This window comes from Sprattus sprattus (genome assembly GCF_963457725.1).
Source record: "Sprattus sprattus genome assembly, chromosome: 1".
In the NCBI taxonomy this organism is placed as follows: domain Eukaryota; kingdom Metazoa; phylum Chordata; class Actinopteri; order Clupeiformes; family Clupeidae; genus Sprattus; species Sprattus sprattus.
Window position 1 is genome coordinate 53,775,399 of NC_137920.1, and position 27,678 is coordinate 53,803,076.

The 27,678-nt window shown below is 41.6% G+C and overlaps 2 protein-coding genes across 3 annotated transcripts in view; one reads left to right on the forward strand and one right to left on the reverse strand.

Annotated features, from left to right (window-relative positions):
* Positions 1–1,649: 1,649 nt before the first annotated feature.
* tnfsf13 (TNF superfamily member 13) lies at positions 1,650–4,461 on the reverse strand (the record flags this gene model as incomplete). The annotated part of the gene is made up of 6 exons (XM_080844981.1): positions 1,650–1,759; positions 2,275–2,413; positions 2,542–2,660; positions 2,761–2,808; positions 3,756–3,849; positions 4,249–4,461. The coding sequence occupies 6 exons, from the start codon at positions 4,459–4,461 to the stop codon at positions 1,650–1,652; spliced, it is 723 nt and encodes a 240-aa protein (XP_080701107.1).
* Positions 4,462–12,866: 8,405 nt separating this feature from the next.
* The window catches only part of kif1ca (kinesin family member 1C, a), a 22,026-nt gene continuing 7,214 nt past the window's right edge, over positions 12,867–27,678 (forward strand). Inside the window, exons 1-16 of one of the 2 annotated variants that reach the window (XM_080831743.1) lie at positions 12,867–13,438; positions 17,892–18,023; positions 19,248–19,321; positions 19,533–19,712; positions 20,533–20,598; positions 21,336–21,514; positions 21,942–22,053; positions 24,531–24,608; positions 24,755–24,820; positions 25,167–25,245; positions 25,423–25,501; positions 25,842–26,029; positions 26,286–26,458; positions 27,110–27,189; positions 27,362–27,437; positions 27,654–27,678. The exon at positions 27,654–27,678 is cut by the window's right edge and continues 55 nt beyond it. In XM_080831743.1, coding sequence (XP_080687869.1) covers positions 17,918–18,023; positions 19,248–19,321; positions 19,533–19,712; positions 20,533–20,598; positions 21,336–21,514; positions 21,942–22,053; positions 24,531–24,608; positions 24,755–24,820; positions 25,167–25,245; positions 25,423–25,501; positions 25,842–26,029; positions 26,286–26,458; positions 27,110–27,189; positions 27,362–27,437; positions 27,654–27,678 — 1,561 coding nt within the window. In that variant the 5' untranslated portion in view covers positions 12,867–13,438; positions 17,892–17,917. The remainder of the gene's footprint in view (positions 13,439–17,891; positions 18,024–19,247; positions 19,322–19,532; positions 19,713–20,532; positions 20,599–21,335; positions 21,515–21,941; positions 22,054–24,530; positions 24,609–24,754; positions 24,821–25,166; positions 25,246–25,422; positions 25,502–25,841; positions 26,030–26,285; positions 26,459–27,109; positions 27,190–27,361; positions 27,438–27,653) is intronic. The other variant, XM_080831744.1, reaches the window with a different exon arrangement.

The window sequence follows — 27,678 nt, forward strand, 5'->3', positions numbered from 1 at the left end:
TTTTGGTCAACGATATCCTTTATGTACACTTCACCAATCCGCATGAAATTTGGTATGGTAGTAGCTCCACATCACTGATACAGAATATAATGTTTATGTCCCTAGGTGTGTGTTACTCTTTGTGACAGCCCCCCTTAAGTGGGGTACGGTCAAAGCACTGGCGACATTTGCTCACATCTCCAAAAGTTCCATTCGGCTCGCTCAACAAAATGGCTGCCAATGGCAAATCCAAATTCAGCAGCAAGTACATGCCTGTGTGAATGGCCAACCTTATTTTGTAGGCTCATTTATAATGGCATACAGAAGACATTGTTTGGTCTATCTTCAAAATTCACTTTGTCTTTAAACACTTTTTTTTAACAAAATTCAAATGGTCCACTTTCACATGTTGAAGCAATGAGATCATTCAACCTTTTGTGTTGATGCGTTTGGTGAGATAGGATGATTTGTAATAGCTCTCTGTCATGAACTTGGGTCTGATCAGGAATGGGTATGGGGGTTGTGTATTAGGATTAAATGCACTCAGAAACAAATAGAACAGTTTTTGGATTATCTGTTGAACATGTATACCGACTAAATGCCTTGTATTATAAAACATGCCCTTTCACAAATTGAGTCCAAACGTACTGATTTTTTAAACAATTTCCACTGTTTAATCACATATTAATCTCTCTTAGTGCTGTACTGAAATATACTATTCCAATAGTGACTACGGATAATAAACACTCAAAGTTACATTGAATCAGCCCTGCACAGACCACTGTTCCTTTCTCCAGAAACAATGAGTCATAATCTGGCTACTTGCCATTGCATGTGTGAGCATAGAAAGCCCCACAGTGCCACCTGCCATGGAACATTGCTATAGCACAAACCATTAAATTAGCCCCCTAAAACTAAAACAGAACAGAAAACAGAAGAAGCCATGGTGGCCAGACCCAGAGGAAGAGTGCAGTGGAAGGGTGAGGCGCAGTGGCGTGTCAGAGAAAGGAGTATCATGGAGGTGATGCCAATACTCTTTTTATCTAACCTTCCGCTCTTTCATCAATGACTGACCGGTGAAAACCCTGTTAAGTGAGCTCTCAGTGCCCCCATAATAGCCACAAGAATTACTCCGCTTTGGTCTGAAATTTCCCCTGTTGGAGAATTTCACAACAAGCTGTTTTGAAACTGAATGTTAGTATTGCATGCTGTATATTAGAAAAGGTTATCGTGACATTTATGAAGAAAAACAAACTTCCATGTGAATCTAGAGCTGACATGCACCACTGTATGGACCCTGTGGGCAATAACAAGCTTTGCTAAACTTCACAGATATAATAATGTAAAGGTTAATATGAGGCTGTTACATAGCAGGGCATCGTTCTCACGAATATTTCAAATCATAGGGATTACCAGCCCTATCAGCCCTATCTTTCAAAAGGTAATTACAAAACTAAAATATATTCAGATGCAGTGGGATGTCTGGCAGTGAGATTAATGGCTGCTAGAGCGTGCTGATCTCAGTAGCAGTATAGAGTTTCCATAAGCAGCAGTGGTGTTACTGTTAGCATGAGTGTGTTTGTGTTAGTGTTAGTGTGTTTGTGTAAGGGTGCCAGTGTTAGCGTGAGTGTGTTTGTGTAAGGGTGCCAGTGTTAAGCCACGCTCCACAATCAGAGGCTGAAGATGCCAAAGAAGGTAGAGTGGGGAGTGAGGATGAGATCGGCAGACTTTCGTGGGACAGAAAGCTCAAGGACACTTCCAGATTCCAAGAAGAAAATCCCTGTAAAATTATAAATTATTATTATACTTGTATTTGTATACATTATTATATTATCAAAATTACTTATTTTAATTAATTGAAAATAATATATATTTATTATAATTACACATTTCAGAATTTCATTTCAAATGAAGTGAGCACATTCAAAAACCCAAACAATGCATTACTATCTGCATCAAAATCAAACTTAACTCCCAATGTTGTCACTAGGAAACCTACAGGCCTAAATGAGCTTTTTTTGGCTGAAAAACAGATTCCTCTCCTTACATTGCACAAATATACACTGCCATTGTATTGTGTCGATCAAATCAAGTAAATATAAATATTTAAAACAATCCACAAACTCTGAGACAAACATCACACTGCACCACCCATGGGTATAACCGGTAATAATTTATATTCCTTCCACCAAGAGTTCCCTTACCAGACACAGTGATAAGAAAAAACACACACACAACTTTCAAGTAAGCTAGCTGTTCTTTGGTGTTTTGTTCTGTGAGTATAAAGATACTAACCAGCAGTGTAGCAGCTATTGAGGGCCATGCTAATGTTGTCAGGCATGTTCTTAACACACTTCATAAGTTTGGTGTCTGTGCCGTTGAGGCGTTTAGTGATCACGTGACCCATAATCCATGTGGTGCTGCTGTACAGTACCTGTGTGTGTAAGTACAACACAACCTTCTCAGAAAAATAAATGTTTTTTTTTTCTCTAGTTACAGTTCTTAAGCAAATTACAACAGCTTAGGCAACATAGACACATAACCTTCCTCTTTAGGTTCTACCTGACTGTAGATGAAGTAATGCCCCTCTGTCATCACTGTCACATTCTCCTCAGATACCTGTAGCCCCTCCCCTTGGCTCCATGCAGACATCCATTTCATGACTGTGCAGTCATCTTCATCTGAACAAAAAGAACAAGACAGTGGGTAAATTACACTACTAAACAAAAACAGTGGTAAAACAAAAAAGTAATGGATACTTGGTGCTTTTGAGTAACTTACCATGTGAATGAGAAGACAAAGCTTGCAGGTGAATTAATGTACGGCGTCCTGTTGGAGTACACTGGAATGTCAGATGATACCCAAACCCATTCTGATGTGATGGTGATCAGATGCATATAAGTGATCAAGGTATCACCCAAGTTTGTTTTATAACCAACAACATTACTCTGATTAGTGGGGAATTGTACATCAACAACATAATGTAACAGCAGCCGTACCTAAATGCCAACCAGATGGTCGACTGCACCTTATGATAGCAGCTGTCTTAATGCCAGCTTCAATTGGCATCTAGGCTCCTTTAGGAGCAATGCAATATCATTAGACTACGCTGTGTGCTGAACTGGTTCTCAAAGGTACTCATTAGTCTTATACAGACAAAGTTTTATTCAGGAGACAATCATGGAGAGAACTGGGTCTAAATGATAAACATCATGAGTGGATTGGCAACATTCTAAACCTATTCAAGGAATGAAGCAATGGTGAATGCTTTTGTGGAGTTGCTTTCAGTAGCTAAATCTCAATGAGTTTGTCCCTGATGTGCACTCTTGTCACAAAGTGCTGGTGTCACATCTGGCTCCTCAAGACATGGTGGTCAACATCAGCACTGCCTCCAAACCGTCAAGCATCAGAACGTTTTCAACATCTAAAATATGGATGTCTAAAACATTGGCAATCGGTAAGCACACGAGTGGAATGAATGATTCAGTGAGGCTCAAATTGGAGGATAATCACTTCTTACACAGACATTCGAAAAAGGTTGCAGGTCCTGGCCAATTCCAATTGCCTTAGAAATAGCACAACCTTCCAATACAAACATGGGCCCAACACAGGCAAGGAGTTGTGTCAGTTTTCTCAATTGTCATATTTCTACATCAGGCTTCATTCCCCTTACTTCTCTGGAACAAACAGATATGCAACTAACAGTGCTACAAAGAGAGAGAGAGAATGTGTGATATTAGACCATAGTCCTTTTTGTGTTGACATATGAGACTCACTCCGCGTCTGCCGCAGCTGTCTTCCATGTTTGGACACTTCTCTTTTGCTTCTACTTGCACTCTGTCCTTTAGCATCTGTGTAACAGCCCCATACCTGTATTGACAGTATCATTTGGATATTATTGTTATTCTCCTGAAATTCTTGAAGATCTCAAGGAGCTGCCACAGTAAATAAATCAATGAGTTTAATTTAAAGGAAACATTTGGACAATTAAAGTGTAAATTCACCCCCAGCTGTGAGCCTAACTCCATCCACTGCATAATTCGAAACGGTGGATTACACCTGGCAAGGTTCAGGATAATTTGAAACAGTAGCATGTTGAGCCGATTGTCAATACTAACACCAGCATTGATGTGTTTCGTCATTACATTTAGTTTACAGCTCAAGCTATATTTTAGGGCGCGCTTACACTTTACATTTCAGCAATATTCTGATGTGAACATTACCATCTTGTCAAAAGTAGGTCATAGGTTTCGAACGTCACTCACCTACCCCGCGGCAGCAAACGGCATGTCCGGAGGTATTCGCTTTTTCAGACTTCGTCTTTAAAGTCATCACATCAGTCTCTAATTTCTTGATCTGCTCCGAATGTAAAAGTAACACACTATAGCAGATGCAGACTGTTGTCAGTGAAACTGCGCATAAGAAAACGAATGTCGCGCAACTCACGGGGCATACCACTGACCCAGACACTCTTTGCACCATGACGATATTGTCCCGTATTCTTTACAACCAGTTTGTTGTGAAACTGTTGTGGAGATTCTACGCGGTGTCTGGTACAAATATGTTCACTTTCGCTTTTGAGATGTCATCATAATGTGCCGGGAAGACGGCGCCAGCGTGGGAGTATATTAGTCATCAGTTGGCCCTGGAATTACTGTAGTTGGTTCCCAAAATCCAAAAAGAGGTCATGTTTCATTTAAATGAGAGATGATAGTCCATTGGGTATGTTTTTGTTAAGACATCCCTACCTTTGTAAATAAAAGCAAATGTCACGGCTCTTTACTGTGAGTTGCAAGGCATCAGTTCAACATTTAAAGAGACTTTTCCGCTAAACAGGTCATCAATCTCATTATTGGATTGATAAAACTCTGTGTGCACTCATGTTTGACTGACTCAGTTAGGCCTGAGGTAAACTTGAACTTCTCTTGTATTGCTGAAACAGATACAAGATATGCCCAAAACTGTACTGTACTGTGAGGATTGTGTGATTAAAGGAGAATGGGGGTGGTAGCATGCTGTGGTCGGTCTCTGAGAAGGGCCTGAAAATGAAAATCCACTGCATCACCTGCTGGGTGCCTTTGGATGGGGGCACTTGTCTGCAGCACTTCAAAGTCCACTCACCTTCCCAGGGATTCCTCCTGAGCACTAATGCTTCCCTGGCCTGACATCTCAACCATGTGCCAAATGCCCAGGTAGCGCAGTGGACCCAGATATTGACCGCTGCTCGGGGCAGTAGAGCGGATGCACAGGCAAGGTGACCCACTGCAGGTTAGCAGGGTAGACATTGCTCCCAGCTGGAGGCCAATACCATGCCCACTCAATGCTTACTCCTCTGTTGAGCCAAGGCCCAGCTTACTCCCACCACACACTACTCCGATTGTAGAAAATCAGAGGCATTGCCTGTAACTTCAGGCTAGGAAAACTTGACTTTATAGACGATGGTGGTTTTGCATGATTTAAATTTAAACCATCTTTTTGAGAAAAAAATAAAATAGAATAAATGAGATACATAAATAAATGATAGGCCCGTTTTTTGTTGTCTGGTGTTGTTTGAATGCTGTCTGCACCTGCCGTGTCTTCATCTGTACTCTGAATAAGGCCTTCCTGTGACATTTAACCAACATTTTTTATTACTATCAAAGGTCACTGTTCATAGTGAGTGCAGAAAGAAAGAAATAACTTTTGTCAAATAAATAAATGCCAATCTCAAAGATTGAGGTTGGATGATTGTTATGAAAAATGTACTTATACAAATTGATGTCAACAGGTAAATGACAGCAATAACTTTTAAACCATATTTTAAAATACATTTAAATAAGTAACATGTTATTTCATTAAACCAAATGTCAAAGATTTGATTATGGCAGTATAATGAGGAAATAACCATCTTGTTGAAACTACAGATCTATGCGTGAAGGACCAAATTCCTTGACAAACATGACTGATGATGAAATTCATCATCTAAAATAAACAAGTGTAGTATGCCTCAGAAAAATAACATGTTCACTTCCCAGTTCTGTCCCCAAATCCCCAGAATTGTTCCTGCGGCAGACTGGGGCTTTGCCAGGCTCTCTGTGACTGCCGGTCCGCGGATGCCAGAACAAAAGCCATCATGGGATTTCCACCTGGTGCAAGACTCAGCATCTGATCACATCCAGGAAACACATTCTGCAAGACAGAGCACAGACATTTAGTCAGCCAATACACAAAGAGTTAACGATTAGGTTTAGTTTAAAAGACTTTTTATTTTATTTATTTATCTGTGTGTATTTGGTTCATTATCGGAAATCCTTGCCCTTTGGACAAAACAACAGGTGTTGCACATAATATCTGACAAATAATTACAATATGTTGTGTACCTTGTGGCTGTGCAATGCAGCATTTGTATATGTGTGGGGGATATTTTGTATATCCATTGGAGTCTCCCATAAACTGTCTCTGGAAAAAGACTCCAGACATTGCTCATCCATGGTCTCTGTTAGATCCATGTGCCCAGTTGCGTTGTCTTCTGTTGGCCCAAATGTATTGTCATTGCCCCACCAGGAGTTTCTCTTGAGCCTTAGGAACAGACATTAGTTACCTCTTTCAGGGGACAGTGTACAACAACCCTAATAGCATTTATCATGGATTTCTTGAAGTTGTGGAAGTGAGCAGCTTTTGCACTTGTCAACATGGGCCTTGCTGATTTTCACAAGCAGTTGCATAGTACGAACACAAGGGGGAGTGTGACACCATGAAACCAGCACTTCTATAATGACTAATGAATCAGATATCTGATTAATCTTAGGTGACTGGATGATAACATTTCACATAGACGGCACAGGTGATGACTTGCAAAGCAGGTAAATACTTAAACTTCACAATAAATCAGTTAGGATACCCCTGTGATTACAATTGCACCACCCCTCTCTGCCAATATCCCACATTCTTCCTCACTCTCCTCACAGGTCAATGGAGCTCTGTCTTCTCTTCAGATCTCCTATGTGGTGCAGCACGGCAGCCATTTTAGGCTGTAACGCTGGTGCCCTCTGTGCCTCTGCGCTTCGCTTCCCTTTCTGCCTGTGCTGCATCAGCTCCGCTGGGGAGGGCAGCTGCTCTGCTATTGGACCCAGAGTTTCACCTCGTCGACATCCTGAGGCTGGCCCCCGCGTGACTACCATTGCATTCATCTGATCAATGTGACATACATTATGATAGAAGGTTTTGATCATTATGCATATTAAATTTCATTTCATTTCATTTTATTTTTGATTCAGTTGCATTAGGGCTGAAATATTAATGTGAATTCTATACAAAGCAAGAAATATCAACACCATACTTGTCCGGGACACTCACAGAGCCTCTGGGGGAGGTGAAGCAGTTGACTTGGAGACTCTCATCACTAGTGGTCAACAGAAGAGACACTACAGTGATTTTCACTCAACTGAAATATATGACTGTTTGCAGTACAGATTTGACTAGGACAGTCACCTGGGCTGATGTACAATTCTATCCCAAAATTCCTCATCATACTTTGGGAAATCATTGTGCTCTTGGAAAGATATTGCCTGTGGCACATCCTCCTCACACGTACGTTGCACCTCCTTTGACCTCCTGTGGGATTTTAACACACACCCACACACACTAGAGTTAATTGCATATGATTTAATGTCTTTTTTTTTTTTAGCTACTGCCAAATAAATGTATTCCTTCAATATATGTACTGGAGTAGAAAGTAAAGAGGAATGAGAAACTAGTCATGGAAACTGGTTTGTATTAATAACACTATTAAGACGTGGCCATTTTTTTGTGGCTAAAATACATCATGTGATCAAAAGAGCAGTAGAAAAGGGAATCCAACACAGGTTGGACTAACATCAGGATTAAGAAATTACATCCATCATTGGATTATCACATAATGCAGGCCTACCAGGTGCAAAAGTACTAACGTTAGCTAGTCAACTTTAGCTAAAATGTCTTACATCTGTAAACGCTAGTGTGGTCACGTATTGCTATACTTATAGGTATATCGATACTTGTTAACGGTCCTTTGTTAAAATTGCCTCATTAATCATTCGTAGAATTGTATTCGTTTTCCTATTTTGAACCCCACCCAGGTAAATTAGCGTTATTGAGGCGACGCACTCACCTGGCAAAGGACAAGAATTGATCATTCTCAATCTGGAGCTCCATCCGAATGTAGGTAACGTCAACTAGTCCAATTTTCACAGACCTCGAAAAACATAGAAAATGGCTTAAACAAAGGGTAACAGGTGGAAGAGAAAAATGACCGAGTAATTCCATATCCAAAACATACCTAGAATGACTTGTGTAAGCCTAGTCTACTTGTTAGCTAGCTTGCTGAATGCTGGTTTGATTTTATAGACCGCTAACCTATCTAGATAGCTAGGTTAGTCAGCTAGTAGCTGTCAGATGAATGCTTTATTTCATTTATTAACACGGAATAATTAGATTACTGGCCCCAAATTATCCAAATCTGTCGTCACAACATATACAGTATATAAGAAATATTATGGCTATAAAGGCCAGAGGACTTGTGCCTATAAAATAAACATAGAACAGCAAGCAAATAATTCAGGGAAAGTTAAATCAACTGGTGTTGGCCCTCTGTCTTCACGTGAGCCTTTACGCAATAGTAGCAGCCCACCCAAAGTTATTTCAATGTGGGAAGTCAAAAAAGGTTTATTTTTTTTGTTTGTTTGTTTTCAATTCACCATTTAATTAGATTAAGTGAAGTCAAATATTTCCATAATACTGAATTATTTAAATTAGAATATTAATTGACCAGAAGGCTAGGCATCACTTATTCCCTATGTTTTCTCTACCGACCAAAGTATAAACTAGTCATTGACGGGACTGGAATATCCCATTCCCACCAGTAATTCAAATCACTTTTCGTTAGCCATTTTCAAACTCAGAATTCTTCAGTGGTCTCCCCAGATCTCCTACAAAGGCATGTTCTGAGCATTGGTTTACTCTAGCTTACACTACACAGACAGAATGTTATATAAATTGGTTAGCATTTCTTAGATAAGTATTGGTAGAATGTTCCAGGACTTTGTCATGTTTCAGTGCTTGCCATATGTTTGTGGGCCATATGGGGGTTTTGACCCTAAGTAGCCTACACAGAAGCGCATACAGGTGTCTTCTTACATCTCCAGTTTATATCACTTTAAAAATGTATGACCTGTACGCAGGGTCGTATGGAAAATAGTGCATACATATGGCAAGCACTGAAATTGCACTCCCATCCAAACACAAGCTGAGAGGTACCATAATAATAATAATAATAATACACTTTATTTGTAAAGCACCTTTCATACAAAACAATACAGTTCAAAGTGCTTCAAATAATAATAACAAAGATCCATAAGATCCATAATAAAGATCCAAATATTGCCCTCAAATGATACTACCTGTGGAAGAGCATCATTGGGACGTTGGTAGGAGTTGAAAACATTTGGAGCTTAGCCCAGACCTGTAGGGGAAAATGTTTAAAATTCTGGCAGCTAAATGCACCATTTTCGCACAGTTTGAGATAGCACATTACTACCGTTATAGCACACTGCCTGTCTCCATGAAAACACTATTACTGTATGCCAGGTCATACTGACACGGGACATGTACATCGACATAAGTGACCCATAAAAAACATAAACTTACAATGTTTTTATTAGTTCATGTGACCATCATACATCATACTGTTTGGGTATCAGAAAACAATGTTTATGCCTTTGTTTTAGTAAAGCAAGGTTTACATTGACCTATAAAGAGAGTCTGCTGTCTGGAGATCGATTTTAAAGGTGCAGTATGTAGGATTTAGTGGCATCTAGAGGTTAGGCTGCAGATTGCAGCCAACTGAAAACCTCTCCCTTTCCAAATGTGTAAGAGAAGCTGTTGTGCTCTGCAGGTGTCATAAAAACATGAAAGGCCTTGTGTGCCAGTGTGTTGGTTTGTCCATTCTAGGCTGCTGCAGAAACATGGCGGTGCAAGATGGTGGACTCCATGGAAGACAAACTGCTTCCTATATGAAGGACTCATTCTAAGATAACGCAACGACTTGTAGTTAAAGGTGATTATACACTGATGAAAGCATAATCATTAATGCTATATTCCATTTCTGCTAATAGGTCACCCTAAATTCTACATACTGTACCTTTAAACCAGCAGCTATTAAAGTTGAAGTTAAACCGTTATCATTATTTAATTCCCTTTTACCTTGCTCTTGCCCAAATAGTCAACAACAGGAGATAACTCTTCCTATACCTCCTCCAGCCTCGCCTATGCCATGTTGACTTCATCCCTTGTCTTGTACATACTTCCTTGTTCTAAGCGATATCTAATTCTTTTTGTAATAAAGTAGCAATGTAAGATGAATGTACAGTGGGGAAAATAAGTATTTGAACCCCTACCGATTTTGCAAGTTTGGCCACTTGCAAAGAAATGTGTTTTCTAGAATTTAATTGGTAGGTGTATTTTAAGTGAGAAACAGAATATCAACAAAAAAAATCTGAAAACTGCATTTTATAACATTTATGACTTTGTTTGCATTTGATGCAAAAAATAAGTATTTGAACCCCCAAGCAAACAGCAAGAATGCTGGCTCACAATGACAAGTTATGTGCCCAAGAAGCACACAGATTAGTCCTCATTAGGTCTAACAAGGTACACCTGATCTCAACTGGTGATGTTTATAAAAGAAACCTTTCCAAAGAATCATACTTCACATCTTCAACCTCACCACCATGGGCAAGACCAAAGAGATGTCCAAGGACGTCAGAGATAATATTGTAGACCTGCACAAGGCTGGAATGGGCTACAAAACCATTGGCAAGCAGCTTGGTGAGAAGCAGACAACTATTGGTGCGATTATTCGTAAATGGAAGCAACACCAAACAAATGTTAATCAATCTAGGTCTAGGGCTCCATGCAAGATATCCCCTCGTGCGGTATCAGTGATCATTCGATAGGTGCAGAATAACCCCAGAACTACACAGGGGGAGCTTGTGAATGATCTCAAGGCAGCTGGGACCACAGTCACCAAGAAAAACATTGGCAACACACCACGCCGTAATTTTTTGAAGTACTGCAGCACTCGCAAGGTCCCCCTGCTCAAGGAAGCGCATGTACAGGGCCATCTGAAGTTTGCCATTGCACACTTGAATGATTCTAAGGAGGATTGGGAGACAGAATGTGGTCAGATGATACCAAAATCAAGCTCTTTGGCATCAACTCGACCTGCCGTGTTTGACAGGGGGGGGAATGCTGAATATGACCCCAAGAGTACATCATACCCACCATCAAGCTTGGAGGTGGAAACAGTATGCTTTGGGGCTGTTTCTTTGCCAAGGTTACAGGACGACTCCACCGCATCAAGGGGACTATGGATGGGGCCATGTAACGTGGAATATTGGGCTTGAACCTCATTCCCTCATTCCCTCCCATTGAAAATGCAACCTTAAAGATTTGGAGAGGATCTGCAAAGAGGAGTGGACCAAAATCCCTCCTGAGATGTGTGTAAACCTGGTGACCAACTACAAGAACCGTCTGACGTCTGTGCTTGCCAACAAGGGTTATTCCACCAAGTACTAAGTCATTTTTGTCAGTCAGTTTTGCTAGGGGTTCAAATACTATTTTTTTGCATCAAATGCAAATAAAGTCATAAATGTTATAAAATGCATTTTTCTGGATTTTTTTTGTTGATATTCTGTTTCTCACTGTTAATATACACCTACCATTACAATTATAGATCACACATTTCTTTGTAAGTGGCCAAACTTGTGAAATTGCCAGGGGTTCAAATACTTATTTTCCCCACTGTAATACATTATCCAAGGTGCTTTGGAGTGGCAAACATACACCGGTATGAACAAAAGCTGTATGTAGAGCAAGAGAGATAGCGTCATCTACAGATTTCTTAGGACGGTACGCAAACTAGTGGGTCAAGGGAATCAGGAATGTTACATTTTATATATAATATAACTAGTCTTTCCAGGCACTTTATAATACCAGAGGTCAAAGCAATGGGTCGGCAAGACAGATGTTTTCTTAGCTAAAGGCACATTGGGGGTTTCTTTAAAACACAGTAGAACCACGAACAGGGACAGATCAAAACATTTACAAAATGTAAATGAATGAATGATTGAATCAGTGCTAAAACAAAGCACTTCAAGCTCAACTGGGCTGGCCCATCGCCTACTGAACCTTTCTGCACTGTGACACGCCCTCTCTGTGATTTCCTTGTTTGTTTCCAAACACTGAACCAGATAAGAACTCTGACTGTGGAAACTAGAGCAGTAGGCCTATAGCATTCTTCAGATGCCTAAACCGGGCATTCTAAGATATGAAGGGATATTATGTTTTCAACTAACATAAGACAGTCATACTCGGGCTTTATAGTTCAAATTTTAAAGTGCAAAAAGTATAGTACATAAATCGTATCAGTCAATATTTTAAATCTGTCATATACATAAGTAGTTTTACTTCGTTACAACTTTTGCAGGTGTTACACATTTTGTTTCTTTTTTTATCTAATCCACTGTGAATATCCGATTTGCGGAGCCAGTTTACCCTTTATTTATTATTTGAGGACTTTACTTGAGTAGCCTACTTTTACAATACACGTGAAAACTAGAAAATAGAAAACTTTATTGCAACTCAAGTAGACCTAGGCCCTGCCTGCATATTTTGGCCTGTTGGGTATTATTTTGAGACACTTTAATCGTCATTCATCTGAAGTTATACCTAAGAAGTGAATTCTATAACATTGCCTCACCATCTCTTAAAAATGTGACTGATCGTTTTCTGTAAAGCGACGTCACATGAGATTGGGGGCAGTGTTGTCCCCTGAACGTGAAGAGGTGGAGCTTACAGGGGAAGAAGGGTGACGGGGCCGCACGCGAGGCTGCGGGCAGCGGCAACTTTTTTTTTTAATCTATCACCTTATTCTTTAAATTAATTTATGGTTTATTATTTTAGAGTCATAATATAATGCCGTGGTAACTATTCAAGTCATCGAAGCCCTTCACATACTAAGGTCTTCGGTGCACCTTTTTGTCTGTCTCTTGGAAGGAAAGTTTTTTGGGACTTGACCAGCTCGGAATTTTGCCTTGGTGACCAGGCGTGGAACGGCTTTTTTTCAAGTCATACTGTCTTTTAAAGTTTATAAAGGCATACGTCGTGTACTTCGGAGTGCCTTGAGTTTACTTCCACTTCATGCCTGATACTTGGGTAACTCGGGAAAAACGAACTGGACGTAACTTTTTATTCCGTCGTCGTGAGCAGCGATCCGCTTGCCAATTATCTGTGCAGGTGGTAGGCTAAGCTTTTTAGACTACTTTTTAGAAGTTTTCCGTGTAGCTATTCGAGCTCCTAGAAACTTTTCATCCGTTGGAGGCTGGATTTTATAGTTTTGCAATCAACTGACGCATTCCAGGAAGAAAATAAGTTGAATTAACTGGTGAGTATCCTACTTTTAACTCCTACATCATCCATCTGGAATCCTTTTCGCTCTCTCTCTCCCTCTATCTGTCGGTCGTGTAATGAAAGGAAGGGCACGACAGCTATTTCAACTTTTTTTGTGAGTAGGATTCTCAAGTAGCATAGTCTACCTAACCACAGTGGTACATCTAAAAGTTTTTGTATGAATTTATCAAGGTTTTACAAAGTAGTAGAGCTGTGTCACAATATCTGCTCGATTTATTTTCGTTAACCTATGCTATGCCACTGCTGAAGCGTATGTTAACCAAGTGAGCCCAGATGTAATTGTCATTTGAAGCCTTCAATATTAAATGTTCAGACGTTTAAATTTAGAGATACGGTATCATCGACCAACCCATTACCTAGTTGCTGGCCGACATCTGAGTTTGTTTACATGGTCACGAATGGATGTTTCATCATTGTGTTGACCAAAGCCATGTGACTGATAGGATTGAAGGCAACACAGGTGATCTCGTCTGATGTTTTTTTCTCTCGTCAAACTGGGCCTTATAGATCCATGGACTGTGGTGTTTTCCTCTTAGCATACGTTAGAGAGAATTTCGGCTATCTGTGTTGTTAAACAGAAAATAATGATGTGAAACTATAGCACTCCACGTGTACAATAGGCTCCCCGGGGCCTTTTGTCTCTAACGGGGCATTTGTAAGTCAACTCCTCCCCATAAAAGCCGCTTTGAATTGTTTCTCAGCTATCTTCTTTTCATGCAATTGGTTTCACTGTGAAAAACGAATTGCACTCTCACCAGTTGTTTTCGATCTTAGGAGTCTGATTTCCAACCATAGACAACAAAGCAGCCTAAATGTTACATTAAAGTTCTTGTGAACTTCTAGAGTCACTCGGTTGCAGGGAAACGTTTGTGTATCGGTGTGTGTGTGTGTGTCTGACCGCGCGCGCGTGTGTGTGCGCCTGTGTTCTAATGTGGAATTTAACGTCATTTAATCTCCATGTGATTCTGTTTATCCTTTAACAAGGCGCTTGCAAGTTTGTCTGCCCTGGTAGGTTTAAACCGTGGTTATGCCATGTTTTCTTAACTGTGTTCAGTTGAATAATTTTCAGGCTTTAGAACATAGACTTGTGTGTGAACTTTTTCCCCTGTCTTGTGGTCTCCACTGCTGGGAGAGGCTTTATTACATGGTAGGCATAATGACAGACATGAGGCACATTCCACAAGCTGACTAAGAGTATCGCTCTCTGCCTGACTCTTTCTCCCTCCACCTCTTTTCTCTGCCACACATTATTCTCTCACTTTGTAACATACATCTTTAGCTCTCTGAAGATAAACCGATAAATCAGCCACTATTGGCCCCTGTTGACACTTATTGGTTCATATTGGTATCAGACTCCTCATATGGGTGTTGCTGATATTTGTCCACATGTGCGATCTTTTGTTTACGCTACATATGGCAGGTTTACTTGCATACAGAGTTAAAGTAACCTGGTACAACAATGTCCCACTTTTTTATGGGCAACTACTTTTTACTTATCATCTTGTTCAAATTAGTGTTGATGGCAAATGGTCTTGTTAAGTACAGATAAACACACCTGTCATTTCCACTATCCATCCAGGCTAGTTTACTGGTTTTGGTCGGAACACGCGAAAATGAAAGAAAAGCCTTCTCAACACTTACAATATCACCAAAATATGCCAGTTAGCATGTTAGCGAGCTGTTATCAATACCAACTCGGCTGCTAAAGGTGTTTGCGTAGGTAGTGTTAAGGTAGATAGTTTACTCGTTTTAGACCAAAACTCCATAAGGCTGCTTTAAAGTAGAACTATTTATATTTTATTCTTTCAATTCTATATGCTTAACAATAGCATTTGAAGCAAAGACAATTGACACTAGGGAGTCACATGGTGGAGGGAAGACATTCAACTGAACTTTTACTGGCACAGGTTAGTTAATAATTTACATTTATAATTATATAATTCTAGTTATATACTTTAACATCTTATTTTTGTAAATGTAAGGCGTAAAACATAAAAGTGTAACAATAGCTCAGCTTTTGTTTAAGTTGCAAATTAACTCCATATAACTCCCTTTTTGTGTTTGGTTTTTGCAACTGCCAAATATGCTTAATGAATATCTGCCCAAAATAATGGCCCAATATTGGTTTATCGGCCATCCCAAGTCACTACATATTGACAATCACCTAAAAATGCATATTGGTCGATTCCTAAATCTCTCTTCTCTTCTTTCTGTAGCTGACCTGTTTGTTGTTTTTGGTCCCACCTCTTTTTCAAGTTCGGTAGACACTTGAATCACTGAAATGTTGGATATTTTTTGCAAAGGTCTATTTTCTGTCCCATCGTCACAGAAAACTGAAACCTCCATGTGTAAGCAAGTGAAACACTTCGTTTTGGCATTGCTGAATACGTTTTGTGTACTTTAACTTCACTCAATGGTTAAAACCCATCAATATGTTCCAGATAGCTCAAAATGACCCCTCTCCACCTCATGTAATTGGCTGCTGTGTTTTCGACTCTTGTTTTCATCACACTTCATCACTAATATGTCTCCAACACCACACGGATGGCAGAGAACAAGTGCTGGCAGAAGCATCAAAGAGCAGCGAGTGCCAGTCATCTGAATCAGTGGTAAACAAACAGGCACTCCACCAAGCGCGCTTGCTCTCCTCTGAAAGCAGACCAGCCGTTGCCGGTGCCAAGATGACACTCGGGTGAAAGATAAAGACAGGGGACATAATCATACTCAAATGAATGCTCTTTCTCTGGGACTGTGTGTGGCTGATCACAGACCTGTGGATCTAGAATGAAACACTAACAAAGTATGTGGCTTATTTTCTATGCACAGGGCAGCTTTCTGTCTACAGCCGCTATAGAAAGACAAAGTTATTGAGGCTGTGCATGGATGTTTGTTAATCTGAATGAATCAGACCTGGATAATCCTGCCCACTAGTTGGGATTATAAATGGCTAGGCTTTGGGCCACCTTTTCAAATAAAGGTGGTTTCCTGAATAATTAGGATGTACACGATCACTTATTACAATAATATCAATTACAATAACTTATGTGATTTGTGTGTATATAAAAGTTTGTAACTATCATAGACATGAAACATCGGCATCTGTACTCATTTTCTGGGGTAGATACACTGTGAAAACACATTGATTTAGTTGAAGTAAAAACACACAGTTTTTACACACACATCCCAAAAACAATGAAATGAAAACTTAGCATAATATTATTAGCAGTTGCATGCGTAAACATTTACTGTGTTACTGAAGTGTAAACATCTTATTTGATCTGGTCCTCCTCGACAGACCGGTCACACCACTGGCTAACCACCATCACAGCTCATACCCAGCAGTCCTACTTTTCTACCCTACACAAAAGGCAGGGGCTTTGCATTGCATGATCAGAGTTCCTCATGACTTTTCCTCACATGAAGGGGATTAGTGCGGATGTGCTGTACCTTCCTCACATATCAGACTGAGTAGTTGTCAGTGTAATGAAAGAACGGTGATGCGTGTGCATGGGGGAGACGAGTCATTTACTCCGTCACCTGCTGTGGTTGCGTAAGGCTGTGTGGCTGCTCCAGCCTGTGGAAGCTATGCCTGCTATGTTTGTTATGCCTGCCATGCAGGCACACTCTGTTTGTGGACAGACCGTCTTGTCTGAATTACGGAGGGCGTAGCCAGGCTGGTTTTAGACGCCGGCTTCTCTCCGGGCTACTTGTCTCCTCCACATTGGAGATAAGGAGACAACCAGACCCCTCTAGCACATTCCAAATTGTTTCTTAACTTAAGGTTGTTGTCTTATTATCTCTTAACTTAATGATGACACTACTGTCACACAAGGCACAAAATCGTTACCATGAGCCATGTGCTAACATCATCTGTTTAGGAAGTTCACAAATTTCTGTGCAGGTGGAAGTTTCTAGAAAGAGCTTGTTTTCCCCTGCACTACCTGTTACATGACTGTCTTTTGAGCACACTACTGTATCCCATTCTGACCTTAACACCCGTCTCTCGCCCTCTTGCATGAACTAGTGGTAGAAGGTCAGAGGATGACAGGAAGTTATTTTGTTTGAGTGAGCAAATAAGGGTGTGAGTGAGAGGCCAACGGAGAGTCAGAAAACATGGAGGGGCTGAGTTTGGCCTTGCATGGCTACTTTGAAGTCTGCATTGGCTTTGCCTCAGGCTTTGCCTCAGGTTGGAATGAAAGATCAAAGGACGTGCATTATCCATCCTCCTCTGTCTCACAAACCTGAGCATTTGGGCGTGTCGAGTAGATTTTCTGAAAATGCAAAAGATTTTCATTAAAATATTATATAAAACATATTCTGTTTGGCTATATATTGACATGTTTATCTGTAAATTCTGTTCTGTAATATGTTGCCATTCTAATTAGTCCTTCTCTTTCTCTCACTTTCTCTCTCTCTTCCCCCGCTAGATCAGAGAGGAACGCCAGAGGCCGGTATGGCGTCTGCCTCTGTAAAGGTGGCGGTGCGCGTCCGGCCCTTTAACTCTCGTGAAACCAATCGAGGGGCCAAGTGTGTCATCCAGATGCAGGAGAAATCCACATGTGAGTGAAATGCAGAACACACACAAGAGACTTACACACAAGGGACTTACACACACATACTCACATGGTACATTGCCTCGGCTTTGTGCAGTGTTTGGCATTGGTTTGCTTCCCAAGCTGTTTGCCTACTTTCCCATTAGATTAGATCACAATGTGGGTGTTGTGTTGAGCATGCATTGTGGATTGTTTAAATATAGCACCAGTATTGTCAACAGCAGTAAGTCCTCTGAGAAGAAACAGTTCTGATATTCATATGACTATGAAGCTAAACTGAACATGGTTACTCTTCGGAGCTTCTTTGGGAACTCTCAAACTTGCTCACACTCTCACTCGCCATGACTCTCATCCCTCAGTTCTAATGAATGTGGATACATAGTCTCTTCTCCCACAAACATCTACCTGATGTTTTTGTCCCCTGTTTCTACTTAACCTCGCCTCTCGTCCTCAAAACCAAGGCCAGGAGCTGTCAGAAATGCATGCGAGCAGCTCTTGTGCAAACTCTCTTGTTCAGGTTACACAACATTTCCATCCAGAGCTTCCCACCCCTCCCCTCCTATGCCTCTCTCTCGCTCTCGCTCTCTCTCTCTCTCGCTCTCTCTCTCTCTCGCTCTCTCTCTCTCTCTCTCTCTCTCTCTCTCTCTCGCTCTCTCTCTCTATCTAAAGAATCTGCTCAGCTGGCAGTCTGTTTAGCTTGACCTGCCTCCAGTACAAACACGCTGATGTTTGACAGGCCAAGGCTGGGGTTTGGCCATTGTTCAGCGGCTGCTCTCACTCGGTGTAGGCTACCACCGCCCCGGGTTTCCTTTAGCCACCCTTAGATGTGGTACGGAGGCCCAGCAAGCCCTCCTACTCAGCATGTCCCATTATAGTGTGCTGAGAGAGGCCTTTGTTATGGGAACCTCTGGAAAAGGGAACTGTGTAGACAAGACCTTCTGTAGATGGCCGTAACATAATGAACTGTGTCTTCCTGATGTTTTAGTGTTTTATACTTTATTTTTTATGTCCATTTTGGTTTTCAAGCTTTGAAGTGCACTTGCTTAAAAAGACATGTAGACACTTGTTAAGTGATTTTTACTTTTCAGTCACAGTTTAAAGAATTGTGATTCGCACATCCACAAGATTGTATGGCTACTGTATGGAAATGTTTATTAAGCCACTGTATTTAATGTGTTCTTAAACTGGTGTTACACTTGAGATTATAATCCAGATTATTCCCATGGACAGGTATCTCTAACCCCAAGCAGTCTAAAGACACAAAGACCTTCGCCTTTGATTACTCCTACTGGTCACACACCTCGGTGAGCACACAGTTGACATTCCTTGCATTTCTCAGTCGTCTCCTCACACTTGACAGTGACTCACATGTTGCGTTGTTTGTCACTGGGGGATTGAGAGTATAATGACTCATTGAACTGTGAAAGTAAGCATTTTACTGAATTTACAAGACCTGTGATTTGTGAATTGCCCTTTGTTAGTCTTTTTGCTGACGTTCCCTCTTGCTGCCCGTAGACGGAGGACCCATGCTTTGCCTCCCAGAGGCAGGTGTACCTGGACATCGGAGAGGAGATGCTTCTCCATGCCTTTGAGGGCTATAATGTGTGCATCTTTGCATATGGCCAGACAGGGTCGGGGAAGTCCTACACCATGATGGGCAAACAGGAATCTGGCCAGCAGGGCATCATTCCACAGGTACCTCAACACGAGGGGCATCATTCAGACATATAAATAAGGAGATTTACTTTAACTTGGTTGGCCGAGATTTTTTAGAAAGTTTTGGGTTTGATGCCTGCTACATACAATATAAAATGTGAATATACAACAATATTGTATGGGTGGATGGGGTCTACATTTGGTTTGTAAATAAGCATACACAGGATCTATTTGAATAAGAATTGTATGCAAAATAGAATCAAAGCATTAAAGAAGCTAAGGAAGTAGGCCAAGTCTGTAAGAAATTAGTGTGTTGACTTTTAGCTTGGAAATATGCAACTTCCTTTTGACAGACGAGTACCCTGACCCTGGGAATCATGGGAAGTGTAGTTCATATAGCACAGAATCAACCATGCCTATGTACTGAGCTATGCAGCTGTGTAGTAACTGATATATAAAGCGCGATGAGAGATGTGCAGATGTATTTTTAGAGAAATACCGTAAGCAAAAGCCACATTGTTACATGTTTTTTGGGAACATGATCTGAACAGCTCAAGTAGACCTAACGTGACTACTTAATGCTGAAATGTCTTGAGTCTATATTAAGTTAAGACTAGTGAAGCCATCCTTTGTGAAGTGCCATCTTGCGCACAAGGACGTCCTGTGTATCAGCACATTTGATATTTCAAGATCAAATCATCTTGTTCAACAACATCTTCTTTTAAGCTATTAAAACTTTACAGTGATTTCAGTGATGGTCATTTAAAAAAAGTCTGTTAAATCACTTCATGTTCTGTCCTCAGCTGGTATGGTTTTGGTGAAGACCTGTTGTAACAGTGTTCTGTTTGTCCCCTCGCAGCTCTGTGAAGATCTGTTCAAGCGCATCGTGGACAACGTGGACTCTGACCTGTCCTTCTCAGTGGAGGTAAGAGAACACAACTCCGCTCCCAAAAAACAGGAAGTGAGCTCAGCCAGTTACTGCTGGGGCGGGTGGAGGTTGAGTTTCAGGATGAGGTGTTGAATGTGACAACTGCACACAATGGGCGTTCCCACTGTCTTGTTTTCAATTCATGTTGCAAGTACTGTTCAACACGTTTTCTGTGCATAAGCAGATGTATTTGGCATTTGCTCTTTAGCACTTTTCTCATTTAAATACAAGTTGATCAGTATTTCTCCTCCACATGTCCCATGTCTGCTGGTCAAATTCTCCCTAATCTCCTGGTTGCTTTAAAGATCTGTTTTGGGGAAGTGCTCCATGCAAGCACAAGCTCTATCGATTGTTCACTGTGGTTGGTGTCAACTTCAGGATCGTTGCTGTTGATGTTTACCGATGCTGCCCACTGGCTTCTGGTTGAGAACATTCTTTTGGTACCATGTCAGGGGTCGTGCAATCAGATCATTGCCAAATAACTTTACAAAGGTCACACTTGTGTAAGATTTGGGAATAGGATTTTTTTTGACATGGTAGAGCAGAGGTTTAATAATTTAGAAGAAAGTTCAACAACAAAGTGAAACCTGTTCTTTTATGAAAGGAATGAGGATTACAAAGATTTCTTAAGCTCGTTCTAGGTTTAAGTTGTTGGAGGCATTAGTGTTTTGGTGCATATTTCGTGGCATTATATTGTATGGAAAACATCTGACCCTCCCTCCTTGTCTGTGTAGGTGTCTTACATGGAGATCTACTGTGAGCGAGTTAGAGACCTGCTGAACCCAAAGAGCAAAGGGCCGCTGCGCGTGCGAGAGCACCCAATCATGGGGCCTTACGTAGAGGACCTCTCCAAGATGGCCGTCACCAATTACAGCGATATCGCTGACCTTATGGACTGTGGCAACAAGGCCAGGTACACCACACTGAAGAAAGGGTTGATTATGATATTACTGCTTGTGGTTTCCCATGATGCTTTGCTGGTGTAATGCCTCCCTGAGGTACTCCTGCACCACACTTATCCATGTCAGTGTGCTATACAAATGAAACCATCCCCAGTGTATTGGTTATACATTAACATGGACTTTGAGTGTAAGCATATCCGTATATTAGATTTGTTATCTGTTTTATTGGTGCTTTTAAAGCTTAATTGTAAAGGCAGCTTGTCTGCTTTTAAAGCTTAATTGTGAAGTCAGCTTGTCTCTTGTCATTAGTGTGTGTGCGTGTGTGTGTGTGTGTGTGCGTGCATGTGTGTGTTTGTGTGTGTGTGTGTGTACGTGTGTGAACGTGTGTGTGTGTCAATCATCCAACTTAAACTGGTTTTGTTGTCTTCTTCTCCTCAGGACTGTGGCGGCCACAAACATGAATGAGACGAGCAGTCGCTCGCATGCAGTCTTCACCATCCTCTTCACGCAGCGTAGACATGACCAGATGACCAACTTGGATACAGAGAAGGTGTGTGTGTGTTTATGTGTGTGTGTGTGTGTGTGTTGTTGTTTGTGTGTGTGTGTGTGTGTGTGTGTGTGTGTGTGTGTGTGTGGTTGGTGAGTGCTGTCAGTGAATCTGTGCAAGAGCATGCATGCTCCCCGTACAAGGTTTATCTTCGGACATATTCCCACATAGGGGCATGGAGATTTTTACTAGTCTTCTAGGATTACATTTGTGTTTGAAAGCGAATTTGAAATGACAGTTTCAATCTATTTTGGGTCCATTGTTCCTTTAACAGGAAAGAAGGTTTCCATCCAAATCTGCTATGGTGCTGTCTTCTAACATTGAAAGTTTTAATCTCCCAAACTTTGTGTGGATGACTCGCACCAGAACTAGGTCTAGGCAAACAGACTAATTGAATTTCAACCTAGGGCTACTCCTCGTAGTGTACACTTTGTTAGCTCCCTTTGCAGGCCACAGACTATTTCCACTATAAGTGGCCTTTCACATAGACGATACAGGCATAGACAACGTCATGTGGTTGTAGCATCTAACCTCAAGATTATCTCTCCAGTTCCCCAAGCTTCCAAATCGCATGAGCCGGTCGGGCATCGGCCTCATGTAAGGATAGCTCCATCATGTGTATGGCTTTGGTTAATGTCCGCTCAGTCAGTAATAAATATTTTTCACATCACAGGATTTAAGATTTTCTGTTTGTCACTGAGACTTGGTTAAATAAGAGTGATGCATCTTCTCTATTTGAGTTTTGTCCGTCTTCATTGTTGTATTTCATCTGGCCGTGGCGGAGGTCTTGAGACTGTCTTTATGAAGCGCATTAGGTGCCGTCAGTTAGCTGCCACGTCTAATACTACCTTTGAAAATCAGCTCTTAGAAGTTGAACCGTCGGACTCAAAACCTTGTCTCATTGCTTTAGTGTATAGGCCTCCCAAAACTACCTGAAACTTCATTGAAGAGTTACTTGACTTCTTTGGTACTCTCCTTCTGAGTGTGGGTAGAATTTCTGATTAATTCATTGTTGGAGATTTTAACATTAATGTTTGTTACCATAGTGCACCTCAACACTACGACTGTTTCAGTTAAGTCCAATTTGTTATTGATCCTACACGAGAACAGGGACATAGTCTTGACTTTACTTGTGATCCTGTGGTTTCATATGTATATACGATTTTTAATGTGCGTCTGCCGCATCCAACCATCAGACACAAGCCTTCCAGTTTTAGTCGACAGATTAAGAGCTCTACGGCCTGCTGCTTTTGTGTTTCCTACGCACCTGTTTCTGAATCGAACTCTCAGCCAGGCTTGGATGAGCTTCTTGCTTTGTTCAACTTAGCATGTACCTCAGTTCTCGATACTGTTGTCCATAAGAGCGAGTGTTTATTTTTCATTTCCAGCTTTTCCAACTTACATTTTTTCATTGAAAATACTTGAGAAGGCTTTTTATCAATTACAAAGTTATATAGCTGAGAATAGGATCCTTGAGATGAATCAATCTGGGTTCATGTAATGTATAGCACTGAGTCTGCTGAAAGTTACAAATGATCTGCTGTTCGCGGCTGACTCAAGAGCTTTTCAGTTTTAGTCTGACTGCTGCCCTTGATACATTGGACCGTAGAGTGTTCATTGAGTTTTTGGAGCATTTTGTTGGGATAAGGTGGAAAGCATTTGAGTGATAAATGCTCTTGTTAATTGCATCTTCTCGAATGTTGCCCCCTTATCATGTGGGGTTCCACAGGGCACAATATAAGGTTCTCTTCTGTTCTCAATATTTATTCCCTCTTAGACAGATATTCAGGAAGTATCGGATTTTTGTGTTATTGCTTTGCTGCTGATTTATTTCCCTTTTAAGTCATCATGATGGTTTACAATCTCTTTTTGACTGCCTAGATGGTATTATGTTCTAGATGGCTAATAGCTTCCTGAAGCTCAATGAGAGCTAGAGTGAGGTTATTTTCTTTTGTTCCCCTACCACCAATGCAGACATTTGCACTGGGCTTGGTCCCCTGCACTATGCCAAATGCCTGTCATAATGAACCTTGGCGCTTTTTAAATTCTGTGGTTAGGGCCAACCGAGAGCAATAGCTAAAGTGCAGAATTTCCTGTTCCCTAAAGATGTGAGCAGGTGGTCCACGCTCTTATATCTTCCAGAATTGACTGTTTGCTAGGCACATGTTGGGCACAAATCTGTTGTATTAACAATAAGGCTTGCTATCCCTTCTATCATATTAGCTAAATGGTAGGCCCTGTCCATAGTATATAAGTTCAAAGTAGGCTATAAACTCACCAAATAGGTTTGTTATAGGCTACTATAGGCTGTAGTCAACTGCTATGGAATGAGTAAAACTAATAGCAGTTCTTGGGGTACACTTATTCATTTATATATTTTGTGTAAACATGTAAAGAGGCTTCCCTAGCTTTTATAGGATGTTCAGTTTCTGGATGAACGGGAGAAGTGAAACCAAGGTTTTGTGTACATATGTTCTCAGGTGAGTAAGATCAGCCTGGTTGACCTGGCGGGAAGTGAAAGAGCCGACTCGACGGGAGCGAAGGGCATGAGGCTAAAGGTGAGCATCCTCAGATTTGATGTCATATTTCACACTTCACAGTAAATGTCAGATGGGATGTTTTGTCACTTACATCAAAACTCACTGACTTTTATAGGCCATTGTTACGTAATTAAGTCTGTTTTTTTTGTCGCGTGACCCCGCAGGAAGGTGCCAACATCAACAAGTCGCTGACCACACTGGGGAAGGTCATCTCTGCTCTGGCTGAAATGGTGATTGTCATATATCTGTCTCTCTTCCCTTCACTCCCACTCTTTCTTAACCCGGTACACTGTATCCCCTTTTCCTTTTTTTCTCTTCCCCTTCCCTTCGCTCCACTCCACTCCACTCCACCCTACTCCAACATTCCTGTGTGGAACTGTCACTCGGGAACATATTACACTTGAACTCCGGTCCTGTTTGGCTTCTGGGGCTTAATCAGACTAATGCACTGATGGGAGTATTGATTTATGTCAAGTGTCATTGATTTGGGGTTGTCACGGCAGCGGCTGTGATGGAGCATTTCAGGGTGCCATTACCGTGACTCATATTTGCCACATCTGCATTTGTGTCACGCAGCAAAGCAGCAAGAAGAGAAAATCTGACTTCATTCCTTACCGGGACTCTGTGCTCACATGGCTGCTGAGGGAAAATTTAGGTAAAGTTCTGTGTGTGTGGTGTGTGGGTGTGTCTAAAGGAGCGACAGAGACACTATTTGGGTCATTTGTACAAATAAGTTTGTATGATGTGTTGTGAGTAGCTACTTAACTAGTTATGTGTCTTGTTAGTTTTCTTCATCCATACTGATCCATAGACCGTATTTCTGTTCTTGAAGGTGGTAATTCACGCACAGCCATGATTGCTGCTCTGAGTCCAGCTGACATCAACTATGAGGAAACACTAAGCACACTCAGGTAGTGTTAACACCCAGAAATACACACACACACTTCTCCACACAGACCCATGATCGGACATGCAGACATATACTGTACATATACAGACAGACATAGAATAATACGCACACTGACACAAAAAAGTGCCATGTCTGATGTTAGAGAAATTGGATTGTTTGTGTTGCACAATTCCAAGTCCAAGTTTCTCACCACAGAAAGGAAAGAGTTCAGAGGAGAGGACAGTCCACGGGACAATGAGAATTGGGCTCAAGAGATGTTTCATCCACAGCCTGTTCACATAATGGAAAGGTTGGGAGACTAAATGTAAAAGTTATTGTCTCTGTCTTGCTTTCCCTCTCAGGTATGCAGACAGGGCCAAGCAGATTCGCTGCAATGCCGTCATTAATGAGGACCCCAACGCTCGCCTGGTGCGAGAGCTCAAGGAGGAGGTCCAGAGGCTCAAGGAGCTACTGCTCGCCCAGGGCCTCAGCGAGCTGATCACTGCCCCAGGTAACACAGAAGACCTCAGCCAGCTTATCACTGCCCCAGGTAACACACAGATGCTCTCAGACACGCATGCAGACAGACTATGAACTTACTTCCACGCATACACGAGACACCACTCGTAGATATGTATAGTACACACACTAATGACGGTACATTTCTGTTTCCCGAGTAAGTTGCAATCACACACACACACACACACCCCCCCCACACACACACACACACACACCCTCTCTCTTGCCCACTCACTCACGCACACACACACACACACTCACTCTTCCCTATCTCCTACTGTTGTCAGGAGTCGAGGGTAACAGTCTGGCCCGGGTCATGGCAGGCTCCACTAGTGCCATGGAGGTATCGCTTACCCATCAGCCATCTCTCTCGGACCCCGAGTCACCTCTCGATGACCCGACAGAAGAGCAGGGCCCCAACGGACCCATCAGTAAAGAGGAGGCAGTGGAAAGGCTGAAGGTAGGAAATAACACTCTGTTGCCCTTTTTCAACAACAACACGGTTCTTGAACCAGTTCCTTTCAGGATTATTTGGACATTGGTGCCATCTAGCAAACCAGCCTGTTTACACCAGTTTTGAGCGGAACCATTGTAATCGCGAATATGTCATCAACGGAGGGCGTTGCACAATCCACAACGGAAGTATTAGCAAGATGCCACCTCGCGTTGAGTGAACTAACCAAGATTTCCCAGTTCACATTGGAAAAGCCAATTATCTTTTGGTTCCAGCTGCGAACCAATTTATTTTTGGTCAAAATGCTCCAAATGGTTCAGAATTTGTTATACGAACCAGAACAGAACCCCTTCCCTGGTGGTGGAGAAGGGGTACGTCTGGAAGCTACCTCTGAACTAACACTATACAGGAGATTGGAGGTCTGACAGGATTCTCTGTATTCTCTATCTAACTTTCACTAAGATAGTCCTACTTTTTAAGTAATGGTTAACTAAGCAAGATTTAACCTTTTGTTGGAGACAATAGTCATGTACAGATTTATCTGTTCGTATTTACAACGTCATATAGACTGATATAAACATTGGCTTGTGGTGTTTTTTTATCGTGCAGTGAGTGCATCTTTTATCTATCTCTTACATCTCAACCCTCCTTTTACAGGAGACAGAGAAGATCATCGCTGAGATGAATGAGACCTGGGAGGAGAAACTCAGGAAGACGGAGGCAATCCGACAGGAAAGGTGGGACACACCCAACCGTCTCTCATCTGTCTAATTCACCCACTCTCTTTGTCACACACACACACACACACACACACACACACACACACACACAGTAGAAACTGTTTCTTTCATCAGTGCAGCAGTGTGGATGTTGGCGTGGCTCACAGCTTTGTTTCCCTGGTGTCTGCAGAGAGTCCCTGCTGGCAGAGATGGGTGTGTCCATCCGAGAGGACGGGGGGACAGTGGGGGTCTTCTCTCCTAAAAGAGTGAGTCAGCAGCCTGTCTTCCGTTCCCCCACCCACCCACAGAATCCCTTACACAAACACTCTCACAAATGTGCCATAATTTGTTTTTCCAAGTGTAATTACACGGTACTGAACCTTACGTAACGGAGCCTCAGGGCTAGCCCTCGCGGCTAGTCAAACTAATTAAATGTTTATTGTGTCAACATTGTGCCTTGTGTGTGTGCGTGTGTGTCTCAGACGCCTCATATTGTGAACTTGAATG